The sequence below is a fragment of the Astyanax mexicanus genome, chromosome 15 (genome assembly GCF_023375975.1).
Source record: "Astyanax mexicanus isolate ESR-SI-001 chromosome 15, AstMex3_surface, whole genome shotgun sequence".
NCBI lineage: Eukaryota > Metazoa > Chordata > Actinopteri > Characiformes > Acestrorhamphidae > Astyanax > Astyanax mexicanus.
In genome coordinates, this window is record NC_064422.1 from 41,353,349 (window position 1) to 41,367,938 (window position 14,590).

Sequence of the window (14,590 nt, forward strand, 5' to 3'; positions counted from 1 at the left end):
TACTTTTTTACATCAAATAATTAAAAGTAACTATGTAACTTTTACTCAAAGTACATTTTAAATTGAGTACTTTTTTACTTTTACTCGAGTAGATTTTTAGATGGGAACTTTTACTTTTCCTTGAGTAGAATTTTAGCAAAGTAAAGGTGCTTTTACTTAATTACAAATTTTCAGTACTTTGTCCGCCTCTGGTATATATTAGGGGTGTCACGATTCTCTAAATCCTCGATTCGATTTCATTTTCGATTTGAGGGTCACGATTCGATTCGATTCTCGATTTTCTTGTTTTTTTTTCTTGTTATTATTTTATGCCTCATAAAATTTAAATAATATATTTATTATTATTATTATTATAAATATTATAAATATTATTATTATTATTTATTAAGATATATATGGTAATGCCATCTAGTGACTTTTTGGTAGCAACAGTGTGCACTATTAAAACAAGCAGTTTATCAGAGCTGTGTGTGGATGGCTGGTGAAACTGCTCACTTACATGAAGCTGCAGTTCTTCATCCAACCACTAGTCGGAGCTGCAGCAGCAGCACAAGCTTCACTCAGTCACTACTTCAGTACAGCCCAGCCACGGGCTACAGAGCTCAGCCAGTCCGTTTTTACTGTTTCTGTAAACAAATAAAGGTTTTAACCCCACTAACCGGATAATACAGCTCACTACAGTTCATCTTTCAGCCCAAGCAGCTAACAGCAGCAGGTTAGAACAGCCGACACGGAGGCACTGCTCGGATTACATTATAAACAGGTCAGTTAGCGCGCTGCTAACCTCAGGATGTTTATAACTACGGAGTTTAGTGGACACACCACGGCCACCAGGTAAGTCTTTTAAAGGCTACTGAAGACTATTAAAGGCTATTAGAGGTTATTGAAAGCATTATTGGGGGGCAGAAATCAGTACAGGCTGGTTAGATAAGTGATGTGGTGAAACTGTGACTAGCGCTGTCACAGTGATGTTTATTAACGTCATTAAAACAGATTTTGTCAGGTATTGTCTTATAAATATTTACACATAACTTATATCTCTCCTGAAAAGCTTTTATTTTAGTCAGAAACACGCTTGTGTTTACTTTATCTGAGAGAAAGATGTTTTTTTAATTCAATGGAAAGCAACAGGTGTAGTCAATTATAAGTTTAAGATTTTTAATCCACCTCACTGTGATCTATAGTCAGTGTTCTCAAGTCACACTGACACACGCATTTCAGCGAGTTCACACGCTCTCACCTGCGCGCACCCACCCCTCCGTTAGATACAGATACAAAACCTGCGCGCCCAACCCCCGTCCCCCCTCCCCTGTTGGACAGATAAAAAACAGTGATCACACTCCCACCGACTGCGCTCATGCAGTGGCTCTCTCTATTTAAATGAATAGGATGCGCTGTGTTGGTGCCGCGCTATTTGCGTAGCGCGCGCGGGAGGGATCGTCGATCCTCTTTTTGACTTCGATACTCGAGACCGTGACCTCATTTCGATTCGATTTCGATAAAATATCGAGATCGTGACACCCCTAGTATATATGTATATATATATGTATGTATATATTTATACACTGTAAAAAACAGAGGTATGATATACTATTTTTTGTACTCAAAGGTAAACTCTTCATAATTGTACCCTCAAAAGGTATAATATTGGTCTTTACAGGGTCAGATTTGATTCCCTCTGAAGTACAAAGTGTTTTCTAACAGCAATAAGTACAAATTTGTACCATTTAACCAGACAAAAGGTACATTCAGTATTCTGTATCACTGTACTAATAAACAATATTTATTTTAATTGCAATTTTTTATTTAAAAGCCAGACAATTATGGATCATCAAGTTCTTGACACATATTCAGTTGATGATAATGTTTATAATATTTATAATCTTTACTGGCACAAAAAACACGGGTACAAAAAAAGGACTTTCACTAAAAGGTACCTTTTTGTACCTCAATATAAAGCACAGCCCCAGAGACAAGCTTTGTACTCTTTTAAGTACTAATCTGTACTTATTTTTCTTAGTTTGTATATTAGTGCTGGGCGGTATGGCAAAAAATGCATATCACTGTATTTTTCAAGATTCTGACGGTTTCACAGTATATCACAGTATTTTTATTTATTATTATTTTTTGCATGACTGGGTTTTACTATAGGTTTGTGAGTTACTCTACTGTTAGGAGTACATATATTATAAAACATTAAGGCTTTAAATTAAGGTTTTTATTACTATTGGGTTCACTTTGTCCCACAAAATCACACAATATATGAAGAAAACTGACTTTTTTTAGCAGCCACATGTGTTATAAATGACTGTTTAATTAAGTCAGATGACATTATGTCTGTAGTAAAATGCACGAATAAATACAACAGTAATGGGAAGAAAAGGAAAGAACAATTTCATTTTGGGGAGGCTGACAAGATTTAGCACAGTTGGGGAAAAAAGTAAGTCTGGAGTCCTTTGAAGCATTTATTTTTTTAACTTCTACTTAATTTATCCTTTTTATTTGCATGACTGGTCTTTAACACAGGTTTGTGAGTTACTCTACTGGTAGGAGTACATATAATATATTAAATTAAGGCTTTGATTACTATAGGGTTTACTTTGTCCCACAAACTAAACAATATATGAAGACATCAGACTTCATTAGCAAAAAAACAGCTGAAAATTTTAAAGAATAGCCCTTAAAAAGAGATATGCCAACAATTTATATATATATATATATATATATATATATATATATATATATATATATATATATATATATATATATATATATATATATATATACTATAATGTAAAGTTTACTTCTAGAATTTCCCTCTAGGATTTTAATAATAATAGAAGTATTATTTTATACTATATCTGTATCTACTGGAATATTATTTTTACTTCACTACTGTACTTTAATAATAAAATGCTGTATCTGCATTACTCACTTACTTAGTTACTCATTACAGTTATAAAATAAAATAAAAAATAGTCATGCTAAGGTAAAAAAAAAAAAAAGATTAGCCAAAGCATAGCCAAAACATCTAAGCCAAAACACAGTCCAAAAGGGATAAATGGTACACGAAAATAAAGGGTCAAAACTAGAGCAAAACATCAAGGCAAACCAGCCAAAAGGCAAGCGAAAATCTGAGTAAAACAATGGGGCAAAACTTTACAACAGGCTGAACAGCTGAATATAATTACAACTGTGAGGCTGATCTACCAATCAGGTGCTGATTGGCTGGCTGAGACACATGACTGAGAAGTGTACGGCCCAATCCCATTTCACCCCTTGGCCCTACCCCTTACCCCTACCCCTCTGTTTTGCGTGTGCACTCCAAGGGTTAGGGATAAAGCTTGAAGGGATCAATAAAGTATTTATCTTAATAATAAATGATATAGTCTATAAATCCTGCATAGTTGTTTAGTATTATTATTGAGTTTTATTAATTTTTTTAGTCTACATTTATTCAGTAAAATAGCCTTTAAAGCTAACTAGCTAACTAGAAATGCTTTATATTTTGTTGCTGATAAAATGTTTTAAAACTTTTGAATTAGTTTCAGCCATGTATAGTAATGAAGTAGATTTATTTCACTACTGTACTTGAGAACTAAAATGCTGTATCTGTATCTACTGGAGTATTATTTTTACTTCATTACTGTATTTAAGTACTAAAATACTGTATCTGTATCTACTGGAGTATTATTTTATTTACATCCCTACTGTAGGGTGTCCTGATTCTCGTTAGGCTGGAGAGGTAGGTTAGGGGTAGGGATAGGGCTTGTTAGCTCTTTATTTTCAGATGCAGCACTCTTTAAACTGAGGGGTATGAGAATCACTGGTAAAAAACTCACAAATGTAAATATTTTCCTTGTTAAAAGTGATGATTAGCACTATGGGACATTCCAGGATTTTAGTACATTTCAGGGGTGGTCACTTCTGAAAATTTTATCGTCAATTTGATCATTTTTAGTCATATATTTATTAAATACAGGTAATAGACTATCAAAAAGTTTGATTCGTCAAGCTCAGGTATCAAAGCAGTTTTTAAAATTAGATTATGCAATATATTTGGCAACTTACAGTAACAGGGTTGCGAGTAACAGGGTTGCAAATCTAGGCTAAGTTGTGGTTTAACCCAGGAGATGCTAACTGTAAAATTTAGCTATGTATACAAGATCAAGGACAAACATGGTTATATAAGTATATAAAGTAAATTTGGACTCTACTCATTATTAGTCTTACAATATGAGTAACAGGGTTGAGTTCACTGAGTGACACACACAACTTGGACAAACACATTTGGAAAAAAACTTGAAAATTGTTAGAGCACTTACTCTTGGTCTTGCCATGTGGGCAGAAAATGTCCTTGTGATGTCACTTCCTTTGTGCCAGTAGACAAATATTTTTAACTCTTTCTCTGCAGGTAAAATTCCTTATGGTAACAGGGTTGAGCGCATGTTGTGGGACACAACTTAATAGCATAAAAACTGTGACAGGCAAAACAGTGTAGACCAAAGCAGTTGTTTTCATAAGTAAAGGAGATGCAGATCAACAATATTCAAGAGGAAGTCATTTATTTACAGCTTATTTTAATTGTTAAATTTGCCAAAGGAGTTGGTCACCCAGTGTGTGGGACAAGAGAAAACGGTATTCAGTCTTTTGAATAATATCTAAGGAGCTTATTTTTCCACCATATTTTACAGTTTGTCACAAATTTTTTTCTCACAAAAAATAGTCATTTAGATATTTTGGATATGTACATTTAAAATGTAAGTGGTGGGACAGAAAATGTACCAAAATCCTGGAATGTCCCCTATATTATCATAGTTTAATGTATAGTTTCTGTGTTTTTTTTGGCCAATTTCTTTATGACAAGCATAAAAAAATGCCAGGGTTCAAATTATATGTGGTTTAGTGTAATGGATTAGTGTAATTTAATTTGGTGCCTAAACCTTTTGCACAGTACTGTATGTTTTTGGTGTTTCTTTAAAAAACAGTTTGATTTTTTTTTTTTAGGAAGGTTTATGTATGTTAGTTAGTATTTTGCTGAGTGTGTTAGTTTGAAACTGTGTGTGCGTGTGTGTGTGTGTGTGTGTGTGTGTACATGCCACCACACCTTTCCTCTCAGCAGTAATAAACTACTCCCCTGCTGCTTCTCTCTCCGAGGGGGCGGGGCATCGGTGGGGTCACGTGGTAAACGCTCCTCTCTTCAGGAGGAGGGTGAGTTAGATGTTCCAGCAGTTCAGCAGCAGCAAAGATGCAGCTTCTCCTTTCCTCCCAGCTCTGGATTAATCTCCTCATATCTCTCTTTATTCACACTCAGGGTGAGTCCTGACCTTTACGCTCTTCAGTATGAGATATACACTTATATAAAATGCTCTAAATGTGTTGTTTGATAAGGGGAAAGTTGTGTTTTTGTAGTTTATTTAAGAAAAGTCTCATAATGTTTATTGAAAAATACTAATAGAGAATTAAGCCAAAGATGGGTAAAAAGTAGAGAGTAAAGAAAACAAACAAAAACTGTTTGAAAAAGTTTGAGGAACCTTTTGTAGTTTCTTCAGTTTTAAAGAGGCACTAAACCCTAAACCATATATTTTTTTAATTTTTATTTTTTTCATTAATAGCTAAAATGTGTTCCTTTTAACTAATAAAACATACCAATCCTCCTTAAAAATTATATAAACCTTTTCTAACCTTTAAAAAAATATATTTTTGGGCTCGAGTGAGCTCAAGGAGATCGCTGGTTCGAATCCTGTTCATGTAGCTTGCCATCAGCTGCCAGAGCCCTGAGAGAGCACAATTGGCCTTGTTCTCTCTTTCTGGGTGGGTTCAGTGGCGCTCTCCCCCCCTCATCGCTCCTAGGGTGATGTGGATCAGCACAAGGCTGCGTCTGTGAGCTAATGTATCCGAGCCGAGTCGCTGCCCTTTCCTCCTGTGATGCTACTCTGCAATTAAAAAAAGAGGTGGAGTCTGACTTTACATGTGTCGAAGGAGGCATCACTAATGATTGAGAGGGTCCTAATGAGTGGATTTGGTATATGGCCGTGTAAATTGGTGAGAAAATGGGATAAAAATCAGAAATAAAATTATAAAAAAAGGGAAAAAGCCTCTGCAGCACCCTCACAGATTCAACTGTGCTATAGGCGTGGTTGATGTTTTTTTGTGTACTTTTGCACACTTTGGTACTCTTCTGCCCTGCCCCTAAACCCATACATCACCCAGTACCTCTCTCAAAGCTGAGGGTGGAATCAGCTAAGATCAGGAGGTTTAGTTTCTCTTTAAACTGTTAAGGAGCTTCTTATGGTTTTTAAAGAACCTCAAGGAAACATTTTTTCTTACATCTTCTAAAAATCCTTTACTGTAGGCTCCTCGAGGTACTTTAAGGGGTTCCTCCACAGTTTTAACACTCAAGAACACCTCATATTTATGAGAATGTATCTATATATTATGAGATGTTATCACATAATTACAACCTATGCTGTTTTTATTACACAGTTTCTAATATAACAAGATGTTAAATGCCATAATTACAGAATAATATGTCGCTTTTATGACATGTCTCAATTATGAGGTATGTTCTCACAATTACAGTACCAAAAAGTTTAAACACACCTACATATAAAGGAATCATGTAGTAACTTGATAAAAAGTGTTAAACAAACCAAAATACTATGTGAAGCATTTAGGTGCTATTATCTGGGGGCTGGTAACTCTGATGAACTTATCCTGTACAACAGAGGAAACTCTTGCCCTTGGTTTCCTGGGGTGGTCCTGATGAGAGCCAGTTTCATCATAACATTTTTAATTTTTTCTTTTTTTCTTAAAGCATTTTGTATATTTACTTAGTGTTACAGAAGTGAGGGGATGGACGTAAGTGCAGAATAATTATATTTATTTAAATTAACAAACTAAAACAAATTAACAAACAAACAAACAAAATAAACCAAAGTTACACTGAATACAAAACTACAAAACACTAAACTTGAAAACAGGAAGCTAACAAACATCAAGAGACATGAAACAAGCCTGATCACGGACAGCAAACAAACTAACAAAAGACTAGACAAAGAAGGCTTGAAACAAAGGGGCTTATATACACATGGAGGGAACAGGAAACTGGAAACACCTGAGGATCAATCAAGAGGGGGCGGGGTTACAAATAACTGGGACAGGGTGGGGCTAGGGCGGAGACAGGACCAAAACACAACAATAGCACATGGCTGGGAAACATGACAGGTAAACAGAGGGGCAGGAGCACAAGAGACCAAATGAGGGAGAAACATGACAGACATGGGCTAAACTGTGACACTTAGTTGCGTTGTTCTTCCCATAATATGGATTAGACTATTACGGTACTTATGAGAGCCAGTTTCATCATAGCATTTTGATGGTCTTTGCGACTGCACTTTCAAAGTTTGTCTTTACTCAGTTGAGAGGTTCTTGGTTGCCATAATATGGATTCGAACATTATTCAAATAGAGCTATTCATAGTATACCAACTCTACCTCTTCAAAAAACACAACTCTCTTATTACCATTTTGACAACAAAATTTTAATCACTGATAAAATCTGAAAACAGTTTGTAATATTTAGCTCAAAAAGGCACAAAAACATGATTTTTCTGCTTGTTATGGCTACTGTGCCTGCGCAGATCTCCACAGCATGCATTTCCACTCCACACAAGTGGAGTTATCCATAAATGGAAGCTATGATTATGAGTGTTATGAGAAATCTCATTCATATAGAAGTCGGTGGCCAGTTTCCTTATTTATAATGTCTCTGTTAACACTTTTAAAAAGCAAATACATGTAATGTAAAAAAGTAGGCTACAGACTTTTATTTTGAAATGTAATTAGTAGAACCAAATGCATTGAGTGACAAACATTAAACATTAAAGTACAGATACTTTTTTATTATTATTTCAGTGCAATGATAAAGTAGCTGTTATATATAAAGCTCTGGAAACAATTAAGGTACCACTTCAGTTTTTGAATCAGTTTCTCTGATTTTGCTATTTATAGGTTTCTGTTTGAGTAAAATTAACATTGTTGTTTTATTCTATAAACAACAGACAATATTTCTCCCAAATTCCAAATAAATATATTGTCATTTAGATCATTTATTTGCAGAAAATGAGAAATGGCTGAAATAACAAATAATGCAAAGAATCATCATAAAGTTTTAAGAGTTCAGAAATCAATATTTGGTGGAATAACCCTGGTTTTAAGTCGCAGTTTTCATGCATCTTGGCATCATGTTCTCCTCCACCAGTCTTACACACTGCTCTGCTTTTGGATAACTTTATGCCTGTACTCCTGGTGCAAAAAACTAAGCAGTTCAGCTTGGTTTGATGGCTTGTATGTGTGTGTATATATATATATATATATATATATATATATATATATATATATATATATATATATATATATATATATATATACATACTGGGTTTATTGCTCATGGCATTTTGCCATTGAGCCAATTAAATGTTCTACATATTGTTCTTTCCCATAGTTTATCGAGAGACGTTCTCTCATCAGTTCACTGTTCAGTGTTTAGTTGATGTTCCCCATCGCTGTACTTTCACAATAACACAACCTTGGCAGCAGCAGGCAGTGCGCTTAATCATCCTTATCCAGCATGTGACACGTCAGTTCTCAGAGAAGCTTAAAAACAGCATGTAGAGCATCCGGCTTACAGGTCTGTGCTTTTAGACCCGTCACTGACTCATAGAGGAAGATAGAGTTGCAGAATGATGTTTGGATGTTTCTGGAGCATCTCAAAAGTCAAGAGTCAAGAGGGCAATTATGAAGATTTACTGCTCTTTAAATCCACAATTTATTGTTAATATCAATCTTATTAGTTTAAAAATAACTTGTATCATGTAGTAGACTAATATGCCCTTAGCTTGAGATTCTGAAGCAAATGGAAAATATATTTTATAAAAAATTAATATAAGTTGCTAAGGAAAAAATACATTACAGTGAATAAACAATAAATAAATAATAACATAATTGATTAATGATGTGGTTTTAACATGTGACAATATTAAAAAAGTTATTAAGAACGTGAATGATGGTGATCGATGATCACGTAAAGGTTTTGTGAAATCAGATGGTAGAAGAACAACACTAGTACTTAGGGATATGTTTAATAGTGAAAGTAAGAGCTTTCCCACACAGCTAAAACAGCTGGGTAGCTTTAAGAAAAGCACTTATCAGTGAGGATAACCAGCAAAATAGCTTCAGTTTGCTAGGGAGCATAAATATTGGACTTTTGAGCAATGGAAGAAGGTCATGTGAAGGTCTGATGAGTCCAGATTTACCCTGTTCCAGAGTGATGGAGCATCAAGGTAAGAAGATAGGCGGCTGGAGTGATGCTCCCATCATGCCTAGTGCCTACCGTTGAGGCCTGGTCAGGTCTGGGTTCAGCATTGTTATGTGCCCAAAGAATGAGGTCAGCTGACTACTTGAACATATAAAACCACCAGGTTATTCCATCAGTGGATTTGTTCTTCCCTGATGGCGTGTGAATATTCCAAGAGGTCTATATCATTTTTATACAGATGTGCTAGGCTTAAATGGTTGCCACTTATTATATAGCATAGAGTACAGCACTTGTATTCAAATCTGTATTTAATTTTAATTTTCTTGTATTTCAGCCTCCAATATCTGCACATCTCGAGGAGCCAGCACCTGCCAGCAGTGTTTGGCGGTTCATCATTCCTGCGCGTGGTGCTCTCAAGAGGTGTGGTTCACTTCCTTTAACTTATTATGACACATCTCATCCTGTTTAATGCAGCGCTTTTAAGATCAGTAACTCGGGCTGGGCTAATTAAGGATGTTTATCATTATTGCAATATACAGTATTAAATCACATAATGGCACAGTGTGGTTTCCTGAGTGTATCACAGATCTTATCAGTTCTTTTTATACATTATATGTATTAATACACAAACACGCATATGCATAGAGCAGTGGGCAGTCATCAATCAATATGGCACCCAGGGAGCAGTGAGGGTTAAGGGCAATGTGTTATTGATGATGGTTGTGGGTTTGATACCCAGGCTCAGCTAGTTGCCACTGTTGGGATGAAACTGGCTCTCATCAGTTACCAGCCTCACAATTCACAAGATAAAAGCTCCACAGATAAGAGCACCTAAATGCTTCTTCACAGAGTATTTTAGTTTGTTTAACACTTTTAAGTTACTACATGATTCCTTATATGTTCCTTCATAGCCTGGATCACTTCAATATTCATTTACAATGTAGGAAATCAAAGAAGAAAAATGTCTATTTTCACATCCTTCATCTGTATTGTTTAAATAGCGATGGAGCTTAGGAATATGTGTACGCCGATGGGCGTGGTGGTCTGGAAATGAGGTGTGTCCAGGTAAATTTTTGGCATATTGCTATTTTGATGGAGAAAAACACAGGTGCACCACTGGCTGATTTAAACCCTGACAACAGTCAACAGTCAGACGTTCATACCTATCTATCTTAGCTACACACCCCCACTTTACACATTACACACAAGGACATGCAGCAGTGCACAAACCCAACTTTTACATCAACAATATACAGAATACTAAGTAAAATAACATATTTATTTCATAGAAATATCCTGCTCATGCACCTTCACATTGTGAACGAGCAGGTCAGTTCCCTCTACTGAGAAGCACAGAAAAGCTGCGCCATTAAAATAGCAATCCGCCAAGTCAAAGCAAACCTGGCTCTAAAAAGGCAATGGCAAGTGACATGCTGATTTGTTTATTTCAAATTAAACTCAAAACACACCCATGATTAATTAGTAAAAGAGAATTAGTACATGCCTTTTGCACATTTTGAGTCACACAAGGTGTACTTTTCACATCTTTACAACAGCAAAGACACAACGCCCTAAATGAAGCTGCATATTGTGCAATGATTGCTGACTCGTCTATAGATAGCTAAAATAAAAAATATATATATTTTAATTGGTACTTTATGTTCAAACATCATAAATACATTACAGTACTAAGTGCCATTTCACCTTGAGACATTTTGTACCATTTCTTTTTTTACACAATGAAGATTTTGAACATTGTTTTTCTCTACTTTTTAACCGTTAGTCTTCCTGAGAGGACAGGAAAGAGAGAGCAGAGTTTTGCAATACTCTGTGCTTAGATATGACTGATACTCTGCAGACTCTTTAATGCTCAGTGTCTTCCTGTGTGATACTGATGACAACAGGAATTTGGGCTGGACGTGCCGGGCGCCTCCCGATGTGACCTCAAGAAGAACCTTCTAGCTGCAGGATGCAGGAGCGGAGCGCTGGAGTATCCCATCAGCCAGCTGCGCGTTACAGAGAACAAAACTCTCAGCGATAAGGCCTCAGGATCCACCACTGACGTCACTCAGATCCAACCACAGAAACTGCACATCACCCTCAGACCTGGTGAGCCCACAACTGAGATGATGAGATAAGCCTAGTTTTGGACTAAACTACATTTTAAATGGAGATTTTTCATTGAAAATGAAATATAGTCTACTACTAGGACTAATCCCTGTCTGGAAAACCAACCCTTAGGGATAGTACTCTTAATACTTAGCCAGTGTAGGACTGGAAAGTATCTTTATGCAGTCTACTGCAGTAGAAAATCAGCAATATACATCATAACTAAAGACTAGAGTAAAGTACAGACATGAAACACATATCATATTAGACCAGGGGTGTCCAAACTACGGCCCGCGGGCCATTTGCGGCCTGTTTCCTTTTTTGGAGCGGCCCGCCAGGTATTTTAGGAATAGAATGAAAGTTGGCCCGCTGTTAAGCAGGTTTTTATAATGTGAGATTCAAAGATTGAACGCTAGGTGTCAGAAACGGGCCAAAGAGTCTAAAAGCGGCGAGAGGGTGCGCATTTCTAGCTCAGAAAAATGGGCAAAAGAGTCTAAAAGCGGAGAGAGTGCGCATTTCTAGCGCAGAAAAATGGGCAAAAGAGTCTAAAAGCGGAGAGAGTGCGCATTTCTAGCTCAGAAAAACAGGCCAAAGAGCCTAAAAGCGGAGAGGGTGCGCATTTCTAGCGTAGAAAAACAGGCCTAAAAGTCTAAAAGTTGCCGTAATTAAGGGGTTTAATATTAAGAGACATCATGAAATTAGAAATCTGATTAGAAATTTGAAAAATCTTAGTTTACACAACACTGTCAAAGATAAAGATAATAAGTCAAGTAAATTGGTGTGTAAATGAAATAATCAGGAAAATAGTATTATTTAAAGTGGTATATTTCATTATTTGTTTTATTACAGAGTCTGTGGGCCGTGACTTCAAATATATTTCTCCTTCTGGCCCGCAACAAAAAAAGTTTGGACACCCCTGTATTAGACAAACAAAATCGCAGAATGTGCCTCTCTAACCAGTGTAGTGCCATCAATGTATCATCAACTATCTATGAGTTATCCAGCATATGGAAGAACAGTTAGCATTGGCTGGCTACGGTGTCTGTTAGCATCAATGTTAGCATCACAGCTTTAACCTGACTGAATCAAACAAATAAAAAAATCAGATTTCCAGATAAACCAGGAAAGAGTTATTCAGTTCAAAAACAGTTAACAAATAAGCAAGTACCTCTTGATAAAATTATGGTCAAATATCTAAATTATTTTAATATTTGCAGCTCAAATCAAAACATATTTGAGTAGACTAGAATCTTTCTTCTGAAATGTGTGTTTCTGCCCTGTGTGACTGCCTCCTATAAATTCTTTGTAATTTTTATTTGAGTAAACTTACATCAACCACAATATTGGTGAAGTTCACTCGGTTCCAATACATCAGCTCATAGAGGCAGCCTTGTGCTGATCCACATCACCCTAGGAGTGATAAGGGGAAAGAGCGCCATCTACTGTACTGTACAATATTGGTGTAATTCACTTGGTTCCAATACATCAGCTCACAGACGCAGCCTTGTGCTGATCCACATCACCCTAGGAGTGATGAGAGGAAAGAGAGCCATCTACTGTACCCACCCAGAGAGAGCAAGGCCAGCTGTGCTCTCTCAGGGCTCCGGCAGCTGATGGCAAGCTGCATGTCTGGGATTCAAACCAGCGATCTCCCGATCATAGTGCTTTTGTTTGACCTTTTGACTTTTTACACCTACCAATTCAACATGGATGCTTTTAGGTGGTTTGATCTGTTGAACTTCCTCTTACTCCACTTCCTTCTTTTAAATCTCCTGTAGATGACTCCCAGAGGTTCACGCTGCAGGTGCGACAGGTGGAGGACTACCCTGTCGACCTGTACTATCTGATGGACCTGTCGTACTCCATGAATGATGACCTGTCTCAGCTTAGGAGACTCGGAAAGGGTCTGGCGGAGGAGATGAGTAAAACCACCAGCAATCTCCGAATGGGTTTTGGGGCTTTCGTGGATAAACCTGTGTCTCCGTACATGTACATCTCTCCACCAGAAGCTGTGAAGAACCCATGCTACTCGTGAGTGATTTACAATGACCCAGTGAACCCTGGCATTATATTATTATAGATAATAGAGTATAGCATTCATATACTCTACTATCTACTATCTATATACTTATACTTATATATCGCCTCTGATCTTTATCTTTGACAGTTTTGTGTAAACTAAGATTTTTCAAATTGTTGTTTCATTTCATGATGTCTCTTAATATTAAACTCCTTAATTACGGCAAGTCATTTGCCCTTTTTCTGCGCTAAAACTGCGCACCCTCTTTGCTTTAAGGCTCTTTGGCCGTCTTTTTGCGATAGAAATGCGCACTCTCTCCGCTTTTAGACTCTTTGGCCTGTTTTTTTGCGCTAGAAATGCGCACCCTTTCCGCTTTTAGACTCTTTGGCCGTTTTTTTTGCGCTAGAAATGCGCACCCTTTCCGCTTTTAGACTCTTTGGCCCGTTTTTTATGCGCTAGAACTGGGCACACTCTCTGCTTTTAGACTATTTGGCCCGTTTTGCTGCGCTAAAACTTCACTCTCACCGCTTTTAGATTCTTTGGCCCGTTTTGCTGCGCTAAGACTTCACTCTCACCGCTTTTAGACTATTTGGCCCGTTTTTCTGCTCTAGAAATGGGCACTCTCTCCGCTTTTAGACTCTTTGGCCCGTTTTGCTGCGCTAAAACTTCACTCTCACCGCTTTTAGATTCTTTGGCCCGTTTGCTGCGCTAAAACTTCACTCTCACCGCTTTTAGACTCTTTGGCCCGTTTTTCTGCTCTAAAAATGAGCACTCTCTCCGCTTTTAGACTCTTTGGCCCGTTTTGCTGTGCTAAAACTTCACTCTCTCCGCTTTTAGACTCTTTGACCCGTTTCTGACACCTAGCGTTCAAACTTTGAATCTCACATTATAAAAACCTGCTTAACAGCGGGCCAACTTTCATTCTATTTCTAAAATATCCGTAGTTTGGACACCCATGTCTTAGAGTCTCTGTAAAATGCTAAATTCACCGGAGATCCTATATAAACCCTGTTACTTAGTAGTAGAAGTCCAGATCCAGAAAGATTCCAGAAAAAAATTCTCCCCGGGGTGGCTTTTTACTTTTAACTAGTGTAAACAGAACTGTTTTAAACATACACCTACCTATCAATTGTACTTCGCTGG

General features: G+C 37.0%; 1 protein-coding gene across 1 annotated transcript in view; it reads left to right on the plus strand.

The window, feature by feature from the left end:
* The first annotated feature begins 5,208 nt into the window (after window positions 1–5,208).
* The window catches only part of itgb3b (integrin beta 3b), a 38,891-nt gene continuing 29,509 nt past the window's right edge, over window positions 5,209–14,590 (plus strand). Inside the window, exons 1-4 of the mRNA XM_022670315.2 lie at window positions 5,209–5,315; window positions 9,653–9,738; window positions 11,223–11,427; window positions 13,206–13,458. Of these exons, the coding sequence (XP_022526036.2) occupies window positions 5,249–5,315; window positions 9,653–9,738; window positions 11,223–11,427; window positions 13,206–13,458 (611 nt within the window). The 5' untranslated portion in view covers window positions 5,209–5,248. The remainder of the gene's footprint in view (window positions 5,316–9,652; window positions 9,739–11,222; window positions 11,428–13,205; window positions 13,459–14,590) is intronic.